The 20002-nt window shown below is 30.5% G+C and overlaps 1 protein-coding gene across 8 annotated transcripts in view; it reads left to right on the top strand.

Moving 5' to 3' along the window:
• The window catches only part of LOC140052617 (adhesion G protein-coupled receptor L2-like), an 88853-nt gene that overhangs the window by 53779 nt on the left and 15072 nt on the right, over positions 1-20002 (top strand). For 7 of the 8 annotated variants that reach the window (XM_072098266.1, XM_072098271.1, XM_072098268.1 and 4 more), the window contains exons 3-16: positions 2837-3092; positions 8085-8206; positions 9420-9629; positions 10092-10223; positions 10725-10831; positions 11151-11342; positions 12736-12919; positions 13189-13350; positions 14537-14724; positions 15709-15761; positions 17116-17236; positions 17899-18002; positions 19073-19175; positions 19731-19884. In XM_072098266.1, coding sequence (XP_071954367.1) covers positions 2837-3092; positions 8085-8206; positions 9420-9629; positions 10092-10223; positions 10725-10831; positions 11151-11342; positions 12736-12919; positions 13189-13350; positions 14537-14724; positions 15709-15761; positions 17116-17236; positions 17899-18002; positions 19073-19175; positions 19731-19884 — 2088 coding nt within the window. Of the gene's footprint in view, positions 1-2836; positions 3093-3592; positions 3709-8084; positions 8207-9419; positions 9630-10091; positions 10224-10724; positions 10832-11150; positions 11343-12735; positions 12920-13188; positions 13351-14536; positions 14725-15708; positions 15762-17115; positions 17237-17898; positions 18003-19072; positions 19176-19730; positions 19885-20002 lie in introns of all 8 variants that reach the window. The other variant, XM_072098267.1, reaches the window with a different exon arrangement.

Genomic DNA, 20002 nt, shown 5'->3' with positions numbered 1-20002 from the left:
ATCTTTTTCAAATCATTCTATATTCTACCTCCTTCATGTTCCGGGAGATGTAAAAAATATACAGATACCCCATTACATGATTCATCCATAACTAATCCATTTATTACACTGACTAACAACATAAATTATTATTTCAAAGAATTACAATCAATAAAGCATAACTGTTTATCATACCACGTGGATTCTATGATTGATTCATTATGACTGAGTACTGTAGAAATGTTTGTTATTAAGCGATTGAATCAAGTACAGTTAGTCGGAGATTCAGTTGGTAATGCTTGCTCAATTATCCCCAGTCTTAATTTCATCCACCAAGTTTAAAATTTCAAGCCAAACTATTTTCACTTTTCAACAATCCCCAGAATCTTACTATAATATACTTTACTTAGCATAGCTAATTGCGAGCTTTTGTTTCGGGACGTTAGACAACGTTTAATTTGTCCAAATACAGTCTGTATAATTAACAGAACGGTGTATATAGTATAGAAAGCATACATACCAATGCAACGATTAAACGTTTGTCAACTGGCTCAAAGTGAATCTTGAGTGTAAAAAATGTACTGTTCAACTTAATTAAAATTACTTTGATTTAAAGGCTTTGTAAGTATCTTTGACTTATAGAATTAGGATGAACATTGGTTTAATCAACCTACAAGAAATTTTCCTATGAAATGTTTGATTTAAAGTTATTAATGTTGCTAAACTTTCCTTATATTGCATACAAGAAGGAATTTTAAAACCAAACAATAAAGTACAGGTAATACTATAGATGATAAAGTAAAATACAAAACTCAGTAAATTATACAAAAATGAAATTCAGAATGTCAATTTACTGTAATATAAGAAGAGATCTACTGTATACCAGGAAGAGATAATAGATGGAAGGAGGCTTATAATAAAGAAGGCGATTTGTCCTATATCACACACCATAAAGCTTTTTTAATGCCACACCTTGGTAGGGTTTCATTTCAATCTCCAACAACAACGACCAATGCGATGACTACCAAGTAGTGTTACGAGGGCGGTGGTTACCTGCAGCGATCTGACCGCATTCAAATATCTCATGCTGAAATCAGTCAGTTAAAAACTTGTCGAATCCAGTGGGATTCTAATTAAGGTCAAATGCATTCTGCATTACTAAATCAACAGTGCACATGTAGGAGCAACATCACACTCTTTCGATTAAATTCATTGAAAGTTTATTTTGTGCATTATTATTATTTTAGTATTAACTAGCATACAGTGCTATGAAAATTGTAGAAAGTCCAAGAATAAGATAAGAATAGCAACATTAGATTTTTTGAATATCGTATTTTAAAATATTTTTAATATACAGGTTAAAACTGAATACTACTACTACTGACAGTACAGTTTTATTATTACGAAGACACCTTTAAGAAAGTGTCCCCTTAAATACAGGGTTTGGTCATTTGTTAAAACGTATATATTTTTCCCCTTGTTTGAAAATTGTCCCCATATTGGAGGGTTTCCTACTATATACTGTATCATGCTTTTGGTAGGCCTACTGTCTTGATGTTTTAAATTGTATTCAACTCTAACATTAAAGCTGTAACAAAGCCGTTAATATAATAAAGAAGAAATAAATCTCAAATGCAGTTAAAGTTATTGATCAAATTGTAGCGTGTAATTCATTTCTTCATTTATCATGCATTTAATTTACAGCAGTCAATACTTGATAATGATTGTTTATTTAAAGCACTTACAGAAATTCTAAATTCTTGTAATTTAAAGATAAATGCACAGCAATATCGTACATTTCAAGAAAGATTCTAATATAAAAAGAATTATTGATGCTCCGTGGTTCACAAAAAAAGTACCAGTATCCAAAAATATCAACAATAGTATAGTTTGTACAGTTGTCAACGATCAAACATATTTCCACTTTCAAGGAAAAGTGTCCCTTAAGCCAAATGTTCTTTGACTGTACTTTAAAAATAAGCAATATTATCTGTATTATTATTATTATATTGAAAATAAATAAACATCATACCTACTCTTATTCATAGGGTGCTGGGGTAGTTATAAATGAGTCGTTGGAAAATGCATCCATGCTTTAAATTCTGTTGTACTGTACAAACATCCTTTTCTTTTTAGGCACCCAAGGTTTAGACCTACTGTAAGTAACTGTTGCAGTTGTACAATAAAAAGTCAATAAATGTAAAAGTCAATAAACTGCATATCACAAGAGACTTGTCATGCAATACAGTACTTGAATATCAAATGGAATATGAGATTATCTGTTGTATAATTAATTAAATTACTGAATATTAAAATACTTTTGATGGCATTTCCTACTAGTATGGGGATGATGAGTTTGTATGGTACAGTATTAGTGTTTTTACAGGTTTAATGACCAAGACTATAATTTAATAATGCAAACTATCTTGTTTGATATGAAGTACAGTAAATGTCAAACATTAATATTATTAATAATAATGTTTGATTGAAACTATAAACTCACCATGTAAACTGTATCCTATCAACAACAATATTATTTCTAAACTATACCTTTTTTTTTAAAGCTAATTTGATATTTACTTTTAGATATACTAGCTCAGATCATGGAACAACAAACTCAAACACTTGTTAAGATCTACACACTATGATTCTGGAAATGTTAGGCTTAAATTATACTAAAAGGATGACTGTATATGCTAGCCTGTAGCACTTTTGGTAGAAAAATGTACACTAGGCTAGTACTGCAGTAAAGCATGTTACATAGTGACCAATTCACCAGTAAAACAAATGGCAAAACTCAAACCTCTCTGTCAATGAAATCATTTTTAAAATGTTTATTCCGTTTTTAATTTTCCAGCTGTTCCATTAAGTTCTAGTCATGGTGTACCCCAACAACGTATCAAACGTGATCCTAGCGATAGAGGACTTGTATATTTCTCAAGTGTGTGTGATGGAAGTACCATGGACCTACGTTGTCCGGTAGGATATGTACTCATTGTTGAACAAGCAAACTACGGCCGCACGGATCTGAAAACGTGTATATATTCAGGAATTCCCGAAACAAATGATAAATGTTTCTGGATGCCTTACTCCTATGACGTTGTATCTCAACGGTAAGATTGTTGTTTAATATCTATCTCTTCCTCTTTCATCCCATAAGGAATATAATATAGTTAAATTATTAGACATTTCTTTAGGCGGTATCTTAGTAATAGTGTACAATATAACTACAAGCTAGTTGAATCAAATTAGGTTAACTTTAAATTATATGCAGATAAACCATAATGTAGCATTTTATTAAGCAAACATTATATTTTAATATGCCAATATTGACATTGTGCCAATGTGTACCATATCATTGTTTCATATGCTGGTATCTTTCATGTTATTGCTCAACAAATTTTATTTTAAGAAGTTTGTACTGTTATAATAGTTTTTTTCTCCATTAATAGATTAATTTAATCTTAATTTTATTTATTATTTTGTTATTTGGAGGTGTTCTGATTTTCTTTGTTAAATCATTTTAGGTCATTGTTGACATATTTTCTTGTTTTAAATATTCCATAAAGATAGCAATTGTATGTAAAACTATTTTTTTCTATGACTGTATTAGGTGTGACAATAAAACTTATTGTTCAATCCCTGCCAATTCAAGTTTATTTGGCGGGGATCCTTGCCCCGGTACGATAAAGTACCTAGAGGTGACCATGAGATGTGTCCAAAGAGATGGTAAGTTGGTAATTCCCCCAATTCTCCGCATGAGGGCGCAACAGTCCGTTGAATGCAACCAGAATTATGGCAAAACAAGCATGAATTCAGGACTGCACTCAAACAAAACCTAATTGTTTTAGTTTTAACTAACATTCCCTGGTAGATCCCTTTCAACTCATTTGGCTGTAACATTATATTTGTAGATTTATTTTTAGCAATCCATACAAAAATGATTTTTGCTGTATATGTGACATTTGCTGTTTTGATTTTTGTTAATTTCTTTCAAAAAAAGTATCATTCGTGTGTTTAATTACAATTAGAAAAAGATGATTGCATAATAATAGGGATCGGATCCAATCCAAAATGGAATGTAAATGTTGTTTAAAAAGATGCTATACATACAATTTAATGAGTATATTACATTAGTAGTTTTATGTTTTCAATTTTATGAAACAAATTATAATAAACATTGAATATACTGTGAAAGTTTATATGGGCATTAGTAATTTTGGAATACAATCTGGCAGTTTAGGTGTTGTTATTGTAGAATGTTTGCTGTCAAAATCATTTCTTGTCACACCTTGCTGGAAGTACGCACCTAGATATATCATGTATCATTATTTTCTAGTCTAGTATAACTTATGAGTCCCTTGAAATTAAATCAATCATGAATTAGTACTGCAGCATAGACTTTATAATTGTGTACATAAAATACAGTAAAATAGCCTTTTCTATTAATTTGGTAGTTGTTTTTACAATATACTCCCAGAAAGGGGAAAAAGTATTAGATATAAATCATATTAGTTACAGTAAAACAAGTAGCCCTAATTTCATATATGTTAACTACAGTAGTTATTCAACATTAAGTAATTCATTAAAATTGGCTTCATTTTCATAGGAGCCTTTTTTCTAAATTATGCAAATATCTTCCATTGTTTTGCATCATACATCAAGTTAATGGGTACTGTAATGATGCTTTTATTTGCCAATGGGACGCACAATACTTAGAATTGTTTAATTTTCAACATCATTTAATTAGCAGCTAACTTATGCTGTTTCGCAGAATTCTCCATAAAGGCATTTAAGGTCTTTGTTCCTCTCAATGTATATTTCAGATAGGCTTTGTCTTAAGCCCTACCGTCCCTTGTAAGCTTCAGATTGAGAAGTCGACCTCTGGTATGCAATAATTAATTAAGACTGATTTGTGTAGGTGGCTGTTATATTTAATTATGGTATAAAGATCTCTACAGTACTTTTTTATATATGAATGAAAGCAACCAAAATTATCTCTCTTAGTTGTCCTGACAAACCTACTGGTTTACACTGTTGGCTACAAATTTCATAAATTTTTTTTCAGTGATTTCAGATACATTATAGGAATATCTGTCTGGCATGGGGGCCATCAAGAAAAGATTTTGTGAAAAAATGACTCACCTCTTGATTAGTGCCTATCACATGGCAACCCTTTAGTTGTTACAACCCGTGTCACCACTACTAGATTTATTATAGTCTTTAATGTAATCAGACAGCTGTTCAGATAAACAGGGCCCAGGCCACACCTCCGGCCTAGGCCACACCTTTGGCCAGCACAATTATACTCATACAAACTTACCTACTTTTAACAAGGTTTTTAGATCACATATCCTATGAATAGCATTCCCAATGGTTATACCCAACATGACATGGTACAGACAGGAAATCATCCTCCTATGGGAAACATTTTTTACACCCAAGACTATTAATTATAAGACATACTTACTGGTTAATTTTCAATTTATTATACATTTCTTGCTCCATATTTAGTTCTTGGACTTATTGCCCAAACAGAACGTTGGATTTTTTTTCTTTTTATATATTTTTTAAATGTTCAATTATAGTTTCTTCAAACCAAAGCCAACATTAGAAAATGTTAGGTAGCAAAAAAATGATTTGACCGAGCAATAAGGCTATCACTTTGGCCCTGTTTCTGCTGCCAATCCCAAATATACCGTATAAATATACCGTATAAATATACCGTATATGAAATTCGTGCACCGTTTCCGCTGCACATACTTCGTGGGTGGGCTGTAAAAAAGTTGGCTTTCATTACCCAAAATGCATTTTGTGAGACGGAAGTATGGATTGACCTAGAGTCTAGTGTAGTGAGGTTACATGACAAAAACAAAACAATGATGGTTTCTCAAAACGTCGTAGCATTGCTTTCTATTTGAAATCTAATGAGCAGAAGTGGCAACAAATTTACATCACACAAACAATCTAGAAATGTAGAATGGGCATTGACTAGATTTATGCAAAGAAGACGACGGCATTTGCCGATAACTGTGGCGTTATTAAGTCTACCACAAATTCTGCTTTTATTTTGTTTGAGATACTTTTGTAAATCTCGGTATCTCTTCTGTTGCCATGCAGTCTCCCCCCCACCCCAACCTTCGCTTCTCCCCACAATTGAATTGCAAAAATAGTTATTTCTTCAGTCCACAGTGATATTTTGATCTGTTGCTTGCTTATTATACACGTGTGTGTCAATGCAGCAGAAAAACCAAACAAACGCATCACGCTCTGTTAGTTTTTGACCTCGTGTCATGGGCCGGGTCACATATACGGTATATTTTGAGTGCAGCAGAAACGGGTTACGAAATATACGGTATATATACGATGGGGATATTTATGCGGTATATATACCGCATATATATACGGTATATTTTTTATGAGACCCATTTCTGCTGCCAAAAAATATACCGTATATAAAATATACCGTATATATACGGTATATTTTGGGCAGCAGAAACGGGGCCTTTGTGAAAGTACAGTATGTTTATGTAGTTGTGAGACAAGGTGCTAGCCTTGGGATTTTATATTCATTTGAGATTTGGCACCTGTGAGATTAAAACTGGAAAATTGGTATGATTTGAGTTAAACTATTCCAAATAGAACTTTAAACAATAGATGATAAATTGACACTGTATGCTAAAGTTATACTTCTTCCGATCAATTCAGGAAAGGATAAACTATTTGCACATTTTGCAGGTGGGTATTCGGAATTGTTTTGATCCCAATTCAATAGTGTTAATCCATCACATGTTTGTATACTGGCAACTGAATCCTGTAAATTATTCCTTCCATTTAGGATGTATTACGGTATTCCTTCCTTGAACATCAGTTTCGTATCATTTTGGATGTAGTTTTTTTGTACTGCATTTTTTGTATGTATATACTGTATATATAAGTAGCATAAATTCACCTGAAAAATATTGTTGGTCCAGTTAAAATGTCTTCTATGATTATATTAGTATAATAATCATATCATACAATTTCAATTATTAATCAAACTTATGCAGAACAATACTTCTAAGTAACATTTTACAATATTGATACAGGAGTGGATAGAGCAAACATTTATTTGGGGCGTACATGTGGAAGTAAAATGTCCTTTACTGTCATTAAGTTTTACTTGATTAGGAAACAAATCATTTCCATAGAGGTAATGAAGAACAAAATCCAGGGTAAAGTACCCAATATTGTCAAAGTACTTTAATTTTAATTGGAGATCGTATGAAATATTCAAAAGGTTGTCGGCAATTTTTAAAGATGATTTGTTTGTTCCGCCGTCATCTTTACCAGATCCAGTGTCCCTTGTGCTTGACATCGTCAAGGCCTAATTTAAAAGTTGAGTGAAATCGAAGATGGCTCCCGATTTATATCTGTGTTATGATTATTTCATTAGGCCTACTGTTACTTATTTTTAATCTTTGCTAGGTAACTTTGTTTAAGCATTTATAACAGTTTATAATCAGATAAAATAAGTAATTTTGTTTTATCCCTAGATTATTTTACAGATAACTTATTATATATGATGAATATTTAACATTTTGATTCTGGATCTAGGTTTTTCACTTTGGTCAACTAATTTAATGGGCATCACTTTTTAAATTAATTACATTGTGCTGTTATTACATTTAAAATATGCTAAAAAAAATTGAGAAGATTATCAGATATTAATTATTATTATTAGTAATCTTTTTTAATTACTAAGGTCCCTTTTTAATGTTCTTGACTTTTATAATCATTTGTAGTGTTTTTTTTTTAAGATTCAGTATTGGTTTTTACTGGTTATTTAAAAGTTGATTTATAAAAAAAATATTAAGTAAATAAAAAGTAATGATTTATTGTAAAGTAAAAAATTTTTGATATAATACTATACATCAATAAATATCAAATATTCAATTTTTAGATATTTTTAGGTATAAAAGAAACACATCATTTTATGTTTTTAGTAATGTGTTTTACATCAAAATTTTAATTTAATCCACCGCACGTATTATAAGCATGTTTTGAACACGCCCCTCACTAACTGCTAATAACGACTCTGCATGTTGCTTTGGATCCTAATTCAGATGTGACGATCGTAATTCTTGCTCGATTGAGGCAAGTGTGTCAGAATTCCGAGGTGACCCATGCCCTAAGATCAGCAAATATTTGGAAGTTCAATTTGTCTGTGTACCACGAGTACGATTGAGTAAGTATGTCAGTGTCCAGTCTCTCATATTTCCCATAATTCATTTGCAAACATCAAACGCTATCCTCTCTATGCTTTTTACATTTTTTTATTTTTTATGTTAAATTGAAAAGTTTTGAGCTACATATATTTTAATACTATTGATTTATAAATTGTAAATTTAAAGTATTTGTACTTGTATGTATAATATATTTACAGAAAAATGCAATGGAAACTTCAAATATTTACCAAATCATTTTTTTTGCTGTAATGAAATTGCTACAATTGTGTATTTAACCCTTGTTTGTAAAACAAAAATATCAAAAGCCTGCAAAATAAATTCTAAATATCATAATTAAACTTTTATTACATATTTTGTATTAAAAATTTGAAAGTAAAATTATGTTTGTATGTTAACATAGAAGGAGGACAAACATGAAGTTTTTAAACTGCTACACGTGAAACGTCAACATTCCGTCACATGCACTGAGTTAGTTATATAACACTAATTAAAAAGACTAAATTTATACTATGAGAATTTTCTATTTATACTTGCCTTTTAGTTGGAAATTAGAGCATGCACCTTGTATAATTAAACATAATCATCTCTTTCCCCCCATTTTAATTGGTTTGATTGACAAATAACCTGATAACAATTGCATTTTTAGGGAGACATCAAGACTTAATTTTTTCGAATTAACATATTTAATTCTTATGTAACCAAGAAATTGACTAATTCTAAAGGGAAGAATGTTTTAAATTTGATACCGCATGTCGTAATGCTAGATCCCGCGGATAATGTTTGCGTTTTCTTTTTTCATTATTTTATTCATAGAAGTAGGCCTAACAATTTATTGGTCACTAAAATAGAAATATATTTAGAAGTAAACATTAATAGAATAATGTTCCAAATATATTTAAAACATTTTTTATTTTGTTGTTTTTCTGGTTCAAAATCTTTTTAAAAAATCTTTGGTTTTACTTAAAGCCATTCTAATACTTAATCTAATCCTAATTTAGCTGATCTCAAAAAGTGCAATAGCAAATTTCTGGTAAACGTATTTTATTTATCAAATTATATTTCAATTTATCAAGAAATACATAAATTTGGTATCACAAAAACATCAATATTTGATGTAGAACTAAATAATAATTTGGTAACATATTAAGCTAATTTATATATGATATAATATTAAATTTGGATAAATCTGTAAAATTAATTGCATTCATATAGCCACTACAGTTGAACCTGTCAGGGCCACCCCTGTGTCGACCACTACAGCGTTCTATGAACCTGGTCCCATCATGACTAAGACAACAGTTTCACCACTAAGTGAAACAACCGTTCTCTATGAAGATGGTGATGATGATGATAACCAAATTACTGTAGATCTTCGAACATCTGCAAAGGTGACCACTAAAACACCAACTACTCCAAAACGAGGTAAACTGGGTGGTAACTGTTCTTGTATTATAGTATTATTTAATATAAGTAATCTAATATTACATATATACTGTATATGCAGTAGTTCTAATAAGTTATATTTAGTTTTTATAATGGTTAATATTATTAATTAGCAATGATAGAGATGATTATAAAAATATTAGTAATATTGTACCATATTTCCTTAGTGAATTTTGCATTGCTTAACTTTAGTAATCAATAGTAGATTTTAACTTTCAACTTACACAATTTATTTTAAAATATAAATATTTATTTATATTAACAAATTTGTTATTAGTGTAAAAATGAAATTCCTAATAAATATTCAATTTATTCCTATTAACGGATGATAAATGATAAACATAATTCCAGGGATATCATAAAAATTGTATTTTTATCCTTCATCTGTCAAAAATGATTTTAATATTCCAAAAAGAATTATTATTTGTTTTTGCCTCACAGTTGTAACTAACAAAGTGACAGAGCCATCCATTGAAGTTTACCAATGCCCTGAGGAGGTTCAGCGAGGTGTCACCTGGGAAGCAACGAGATCAGGAGAGATCGTAGATGCACCTTGTCCTGAAGGTACAACAGGTAAGATCTATTATACAACCTATAGATATATGTATATAATGTACTATGGTTTGCAAGTAAAAGCCCACACAATGAATGTATACAATTAATAACTGCTATACCTCCATGCTCACACTGTTCAATAACCCACCAAAGTAATTTTACTGGTTTCGCCGACATAAGATCATCGACCAAACAAAAAACGTGCTCCAGAATTTTGGCTTAAACCTGTGGATGATACTTTTGAGTTTAGCTTGTTCCTGCCAAATCAACTTGGAATCCTGAATATTTTGACATATATGTTTATACCATATGTTTTCATATAAATGTTGATCAAAATATCCTTCTATTTGATTTGTTTGTGGATCTTTAATGATATGGTACATTACATTTTATATATTTGAACCTTGACTGCAGTCAATCAACTTTTATTGCGCCATTGCTAATATAACATTTTGACTGTCTGTGTGATTAAAATCCTATTTATGTTTATGAAAGGTTTTTTGTTTTCTTTTATAAAAGGTTTGGCTAAGTGGGCATGTGTTGGCCGCCCAGCTCAATGGTTCCCTCCATCAGGACCGGATTTGAGTAATTGTGTATCACCATGGGTTAATAACATAACAAAGATGGTAAGATCATACCCGAGTCTAACCTGAGCATTTTTATGGAGATTTTTAAATAGAACTTTTGAATCAATTAGAAAATCCCATATTCTTAATTACTACACTGTTATAGTACATTTTATACACTGATTTATGAATATATTATACATAAATTATAATAAGTGGAATCACGCTGAACCTTCACTTTTTAAGACGTTTTCTACCACCAGAACAATGGAGGAGAGCCTGTGGAAATGATATGGCTTTGGATTGTGGCGTTGATCTTTATCTTAGCCTCTTGACTCAAGTATATTAATGTGCAAATATTTGTTGACTATTTTTATAGATTGAAATGGGCCAAAACTCTAATGATGTCACTGCAGCATTAGCTGAAGCCACCAATCAGGAAGGTGAACTATATGGTGGCGACGTTCTTGAAGTTGTAAACATCTTGTCAACATCTTTAGAAAAAACTAAGATTGAGATCGAAGAGTACACTGTTGAGGAAAAATCTGCATATACCACCCAAATTACTGAGGTGAGGCTTCGAATAGTTTGTATAACCCAGGACTTTTCTTTTGAGGTGAGGGAGTGCGATCACTCACCTAACACACTCCTAAACTACTCTTGAAGAGTATAGATTTACAGCACACTTAAAATTGGTAAACTTCTACACACCAAAATACAAACAGCACACCTACAGCACCCCTGAATGTATTGAGGAGTGCAATTTGTAGCACACCTACAATTTTAAAAAGACAAGCCCTGATAACTTCTACAAAAGTAAACAGCTTTTTGAAGTTGTAACCTAAATGTCAATGTTCAATAATGAAATTAAATTTATTTGATGATACCATTTAAAAAAAAAAGAGTTCTACTTAGTAGCCATGTTTGAAAAATATCTATATTTCTCTATTATTCTATAAAGATGCTGTACTTGTTTACAACAATGATGATGTCATTCTTATCCTCTTATATTTTCTCGATGATCTTCTGACCTGATTTCGTTGGCCTTTATTCCCCCTTCCTTTCAAGACTAGCATGCGAACCAAGTTAGCCTATGCATATGTACAGTAAATCTATACCTTTGATTTTTAATTGTTAGTGAAGATTTTAATCTTAGGCTACCGTCCCCTTCCTTCCATTTACAACAGGTGGATAAAGTGTAGAAAAATTCATGTCAAAATCTTTGTTTCAATTTGTTCTTTTTCGTCATAACATTTATTCTTACATCAATTATATGTTCACATCATTAATTCCATATGAAGGATCAAAGAGTTATCACCTTTTCAATCTAACCTTATAAACACTGTCGTTTTTTAGATGAAGCAACAATCGGCCAGTGAACTTTCTAAATTTAATTTCTTAGAACACTATTCTTCTGTTTTGTAAAATAGTTGGCAGATAGTTGATATTAGATGACATGAATCTCTGCTGCTAGCCAATAATAATGATGATATGTGATGCACAGAAATGTATAGTAATTTGTGTTATGTTGTTTGAAAGTCATGATTCTGGTAAATTTAATTGGTGTTATCAAATTAAGTAGAAATGTTTTGGGGCAATTAAAGTTGTCATCATGTTGCATAAACTTTATGTGAAGACACATTCTCAAATGATACAAGCTCAAAACTGTGAAAGTTATTTATTGGTAATTGAATTTGATAGTAATGTTTTTTCAGTTAATTTGATTTCTGATAAGGGAAACTTGACAAGAAAATAAAAAGACATCTGAGAAAATCACAGCAGCTTTTAAGCTTACCATGTTGAACATTTTTATTGGTAGCTGTATAATGAAAAACTAGATTCAAACTTCTGTCATCAGTTTTTTTTCGGATATTATTAATTAAGGAAGAGGAACTATTCTTCTTTTATTTTACCAATAAGCAGTTGGATAATAATAATCATATATCAACTCATTTTTTTTTCAGAATTTTATTTCAACTGGAAGTAATATGCTTGCAAACAAAAGAAAGTCTTCGTGGCAGGACCTTCCCACTCAGGAAAAGTCGGACACTGCCACCAACCTTTTGGCATCCATTGAACAGAGTGCATTTTTAATGGCCGATACATTTAAAGAAGAAAGGAGTTTTTATGGTGGAGCCGAAAATGTCTGTAAGTGGCTAAAAGTAATATTTAAGTTAATTTAAATCATATTCATTATAGTTTTTTGTTGAATGCAAAGTTAAAAGGAAACTAAAAATATATTGATACTAAAAAAAAAACACAGTGTAGTATATTTTCAATGATGTTTTTTAACATTTATTTCTGAAAAAAAAATATAACAATTTTGAAAATAATAGTTATATAGTGTGCACAATTCGAAACTTGTGAACATTATGGATGCGAAACAGAGTTATTTTTTAATTTTCTTTTTCAAACAGTGATGGAAATTGTTGTTCATGAGATGAAGAAGGCAACATATGACCTAGAGTTTCCTAATGCACCAGAATTTCCCAACACCACAGTATTGGCTCAACAATGGAACAACATTCAGGACAGGATAACAATATCGTCAACTAGTATTCAAGATAAACAAGAGAATGGTAAGATTGTATATCATCATTTATATTTTGTAATTATTCTTCAAAATATGACTTGCTCAAGGTAATCATGATACAGATACTAAATTTGTCAGTAGAAATGAAATACTGCATATGCACAATATTTTGTTCATAAATATTTTCAAGGTAATATGTAATTGAAATATGGACAAAAATGTAAAATATAAAATAATTATTCAGTATATAGTATTTATGAATTTTCAATAAAGCATTTGATACATACAATTATATTAAAACACAGTATACAGGTATGTTAATAGTTTGTTTTACAAAAAAAAAATTATGCATTAAAATATCATCTGTTAAAGCAGGAAGACATCCCCCTGGTTAAAGCTTATCCAGTATGAAAATGTAATGATAATACCGTTGTGAACATGTTGGGCCTGGTTAGAGCTTGAATGGGAGACCATCCGGGAATATTGGGTGCTGTATATGGAGCTGGGGTCCCATTAGGCATTTGAAATCAGCATTGCTGACTCTTATGGCAGCCCCTGCATCTAGTATCTGCCTTTCCTCTGGTCAAGGTGGACACTGGATGAGGGAAGCCCTTAATCAATGTTAGGACCAAGCAAGGTGCTTAAACAGTCATGACTTTGTTTGTATCAAACCTGTTAGTGGCGGTAATCTTCGCTGTTGGTTTTGATGGAATAAAAAAAAACGTATGTATGTTTTGTTTTAGTACACAAGGGAGCTTTTAGTTAAATGTATTTTTATAATGTGGCTTTGTAAAGCTGTATATCCTAGGCTATATAGGCTAATCTGTAGTCATGTGTTTTATAGTGATCTCTATAAGCTAAACTAATGTTTTTAAGTACCAAATTGCAATTGTCATTAACAGACTAATAACATACAACTGTGCATCTGTCGTCAAATGGATAAAAATTAGCTGAAAATGTTATTAATGATGATGACATGTGATAAGGAAATTAACCGCCGCTGTCCACTGTGGAATGAAATTTATTGCTTTTGATATCACTACCATATTGTAATTTTGTTTTCAAATTTTGAAATTCACAAATAATGTGTAATTTGAACAGGTGTGGTGTTTAATTTGTAGGATTTGGGTTTGATATTATTATCTATAAGTTAAAAATAAATAGAAATTATAAAAGTACATATAAAACCTACATAGTATATTATTGAATGTGTTTTTTCTGGATCTTTGTAGGTAGGGTCAAACTAGTATTCTTTGCATACAATAACATGGAAGAGTTGTTAGGCGTGACGAAGAAACGTAAGGATAGGCTTGTGAATAAACAATTTGTGAACTCTCGAATCATATCGCTCTCAATCAACGACCCAATGACACCAGCACCACTCAAAGAACCTGTCAAAATGGTATTCAACCATTTAAAGGTAAGGGTTAATATAAGACATAAACGTAGGAAAATGATTAGTAAACAAGGCCAGCAGAGTTATTGGTGTAGAAGTGAAATCTTTAGATGAAATGTTTAATATATTCATACTTAAGAAATTTGACACAATTATGCAAGACCCATCACACCCATTACATTCAGACATCATTATAAGTAGATCAGGAAGGATTAGACTGACACAGGAAAAAATATCCACAAACCGTTTCAGATTTTCACCAATGTACATGCAATTTATTTAACAAAAACTTTTCAAGATAGTCACTTGTATCATTTGTATTTATTTATATAGTTATCACATCGTATTATTTATTCTACTCAGGTACAAAACATATCTCGAAATTGTTAACAATTTTGACAATAAAGTTATCTTGTATCTTGTATCTTGTAAAATGTTCCTTGTGATTGTGCCCGCATTTCTAGTTCAAGAAAGTTTTAATTATTCGTACATTATTCACCTTCAATCAATGAACTGTCGATGGTACTGTACTTGTTTGTTGGTATCGATGATTTTATTGTTTGTATTATTAATAATGATTTTGAATGAATTTCTGATGGCACCAAAGTAAAAACAGTTAAAAGTGAATAAAACTAGCAGTTTCTATATTATGCTGATTTGGGAAGGAGAGTTTTGCTGTCAGGAAAAACCTAAATAAATCATAAAAAAAGTGTTAATAAGTTCAGTTGAAAGCTGATATTTTAAAACTAATAACCGATTCACACACAACACACTTCATCTGGAATAATCTTATTGTATGATAAACATATAGTAACACTATAGTTTGTAATGGTGTAATGTAATCACTGTGTAAAAATAAAACATAAACAAATGTGCTATGTTTCATTGGTTTATATAAACTCTAGCAGCCTATCTGAAGTATAAAGGATTACCACACTTATTTTTACAATTTTTGTAGAGTGAGGTTAAATAGCATATATATATATATGATTGTTTTTTTTTTAACAGAATGGAAGTTCAAATAAAGATCCCGTATGTTCATTCTGGAAGTTTGAAAACAGGTATTTTACATTATCGTTACTACAATACTTAGACTTTCTATATACATTATGAGATTTCAAATCAATCAGTTTTATTGCGGAAAAAGCAAAATCCTTACTGTAAAACTGATAAGTTTGCAGTGTTGTTAATTATACATTTTATGTAAAAAATAAACTCTCTTAGATCAATTAAGATTTCAAGGTAACATTAATATGAATTGTGAAAGGAAAAAAACAGCAAGTTGATTGCTGCAGTGTTTTTTCTCAAAAAACCCCACAGATCATTAATTTCTATTTCTACAAGACAGCCACATTTATTTTTTTCCCTTGAGTGCTGACTTAACTTATCAAATCTATATATATATTAGTTTGCTTTAAGCTTATCTCATGACTTCATTGTGTAACGAACTTGGCACAAAATATATTTTTAGAAACAGATGTATTATCTCATATAAGAGGTTTTTCTTTTTCTTTTTAAGTGAAAAAATCTGCAAGTTATTGTATCATTATTTAAAAGTAGAATGTGATTCTGGCTCAGATATACCACGTGGTTTAGAATTTCTTCTGTGCCTGTAAATTTATATATAAATTCAAATGCAAAATACTGAAAAAATGAAAATTCTGTGGGTATCAGCGAAAAGCTAAATCAATATATATATATATACTTTTTCTCATTCTCACAGATTTCCTCATCTTTATCATTTCAAATTAATTAATTAAATTTCAGTATATCACCGGGTGGTTTATAATTAATGTTCTTTGCCTGTTGTGTTTATATATATATATACCTCATTTTTATCGTTTCAAATTAATTAATTAAAATTTCAGTATATCACCGGGCGGTTTCACTTTAATGTTCTTTGCTTGTTGTGTTTATATATATATATATATATATATATAAATCCAAAGGCAAATTACTGAAAAAATGACAATGCTGTGGGTATCAGTGGCTGGATCTCAATGGAGATACAAAAATGAAAAGCAACACTAGCCCTTCGTAATTATATATATATATATATATTGACTATAATATACTAAAGATAAGGGTGTATTAATTTGACGTCTATTCCATGTACATACAATTAAGGACTAGTGTTGACAAGTTGCTATCCAATAAAATTTTAACCATTCCAATAAAGTCTCAGTAGTATTTCTGCATAATATACACATAAGCAGAAAATTCAAGGTTCGAATCTTAGTTGGAATGGCTTTTCCTCATGCTCATAAATGTCCTCATCGTACCGTTTATACATTTTCAGTATATTGCCTGGCAGTTTAATTTATATATATATTGACTTGAATTTCTGTCATTTAAAGTACAAGTAAGCAATTTATTTTATTGCCTTTACGAATGTAATGGTTGTTCTCTTTTCAGTACACATGGGGAGTGGTCTAGTGAAGGCTGTCATGTTGTAGACAGTAACTCTACCCACACTGAATGCTCTTGCAATCATCTTACAAATTTTGCTATTATAATGGATGTAAAAGGAGTTCAGGTTAGTCTATGCAGTTATTTAAATAGACCAACATTACTACCTCTGCCCCTTTGAGAGAAATAATTTCATCAGCTATCATTACAAAGGTATAATTATGTGTAGCAATTTAAAAAAGGACCCAAAGTTTGTTGTTACGAGACACTAAGAAAACAGTCTCCAAACTTTTATAGTTTTTTAGATGTATTTTCCCCACACTTTGGTACAGTTTACCAAGTGTATTAATATAGTCTTGCAATCAAACATTTTGCATAGATAAAATAATGCATCACTGGTGCATTTAAGCTTGCTACTATTAGTAGTAATAAATTCCCCCTCAGTTATTCAATTGTGGCTACAGGTGTTTTCAACCATGATGTTCTTTAGATCTGTTCTGCTATATTATCAGGTAATTAAAAAGCGACAATTCATGCATTAAATACTAAAAATAACTTAAAATCGGTAAACTTCCTAGACTGAAATTACCTTGCTATTGGATTTGTGATGATATAATTATTATCATTATATCAACATTTTGAATTAAAATGTATCCAATAAAATGAAAGCCCCAGTGGTCTAATGGTTAGGAAATCTGCATATTAAGCAGAAGGTTCCGGGTTTTTCTCATTTTCACAGATTTCCTCTTTATTGTTTGAAATAATACAATAAAATTTGTATATATATAGATTTCTGAAGTACATACATTTGCACTATCAACCATCACCTATGCTGGATTTACAATCTCTATCACCTGTCTCCTCATGGCCTTTATTACATTCACTGTGTTCAAGTAAGTACATATGTACCTTTTCAGAATGGTGAATACTTTTGTTACTGTTAATATAATTTGTTAATCTTTACTTGTATAATGATGTATAATGCAACACCGAAAACCAACCTAGAGTGTCTATCGTCTATTGTTCTGTTCTACAGAGAAAATTCAAATGCTGCATCTTTGCGCTGATTAGCCTTTGGCATACGCGGATTGAAGATGGATGCGAAGGATGACCAAATACCGAAATAAATTATTAAATACTACTCTGTTAATTCAGAAATCTTTATTATTTATTTATTTATAACATTCCCACACTTCAAGTTTAATTGAAGAAGTTTGTTACTTATTTTAATTAATAATCAATTAGCCAACCTATCAATTACAATTATTTCAACAATCAATGAATTGGCCAATACAACAACAATTACACTGTGAGAATCTACTTTGTTCCCTTTTCCTTCCATTTCTTATTTTATTTAATTTTTTTTTTTGCATTGTTTAGTATAAACAATAAAACCAAATTGCATAATAAAAGAAAATTGGATTACCCATAAATTGTAAATTTTCTGGTTTTTAAACATTAAAACACAGACTTTGAGACTAGCTTGGTTGTTTAAAGTGTTAATAACGACTATGATTATAGTGTAATACCAGTATTGTTTTTGCTAATTGACGTCAATGATATTTGTCAACACATGTTGACGTTAAGTGGGCGTTGCTGTTCAAGATATTCAGCTTTATTTGTTGATCATTACTATATGATAATTAAGTAACAGATATAATATTATATTTTTTATTACAAATCGCTGTAGTGAGTGTAGTGATCATTTTCAAGAGGTGCTTACCTAACAATGTCTGTATTAGTTGGTTGAAAAACAATTTGAAAAAAAAAGAAATTAGTACAATGATGCTTATACTTATTACGGTACTGTAAATAAAAAGCATATCCCAATCATTCCAAGCAGCATATGCTAATATTTATCTAGCAAATGAGAGCAAGAACTTAAATTATTTTCTTAATGTAATACAGTATTATGGTTAACTTATAACCAAACACATGAACAATCTTCATCTAATTTATTTAGAAATCTTCAAAATGACCGTAACACCATTCATAAGAACTTGTGCCTGTGTTTGCTGGTAGCTGAGTTTGTGTTCCTTATTGGCATTGACAAAGGAGATTCCCCTGTAAGTAATTCTTTTAAATTTCAATATCTTTTAGGGCTCATGATCTCCAAGTACATTTGTGTTTAAATTAAACATATTTTGTTTATACTAATTCAAATTGATTTATCATATACTATACTGTATTATGAACAATATATATACTTAAATTGTTATTTATGTTCATGTGTTAAAGACAATTTTCTGTGAATGCTACTTTCACAATGTTTATATTACTATTAAATTTTTCAATATGTTTATATACAAATAATTATCCCTTTGTACTAGGTAGATCAAACATTATAAATTGAATCCACTAGTATACCACTATCCTTTTAACCTGTAAACATAAATGAATCGGGAACTATTCAATTTGAAAAGTTTAAAACTGTTTATATGTAGATTTGTCATGTAATAAGTACCTATTGCAGCCTTATGGTTAGAAAGTTTTATATGAAATCTCTGGTACAGTACCTAGTTACCTTCATGATTCTAGACTTGCATTCTAACAGGACTTCAAGATGCTGCAAACTTACACTGTGTACAGAATGATTTTCAATAATAATTTCATTTTATTAGATAATGTGTACGATTGTAGCAGTTTTACTGCACTATTTTTTCTTGGCGTCATTTGCATGGATGTGCCTAGAGGGCATTCAATTATACGTGATGCTGGTTGAAGTCTTTGAAGCGGAAAGTTCAAGAAGAAAATACTATTACCCATTTGGCTATGGTAAGATTATTACAGTCATCTTGGTTTTTAATATCTTTCTTTATACCACTATGTTTAAAAACATTTGTAAATATTGATCATGTACCAAATGAAATGGATATCTATAATTAATGTCATT

Source organism: Antedon mediterranea, chromosome 6 (genome assembly GCF_964355755.1).
Source record: "Antedon mediterranea chromosome 6, ecAntMedi1.1, whole genome shotgun sequence".
Lineage (NCBI taxonomy): Eukaryota > Metazoa > Echinodermata > Crinoidea > Comatulida > Antedonidae > Antedon > Antedon mediterranea.
This window is presented reverse-complemented; position numbering and strand designations above follow the sequence as displayed.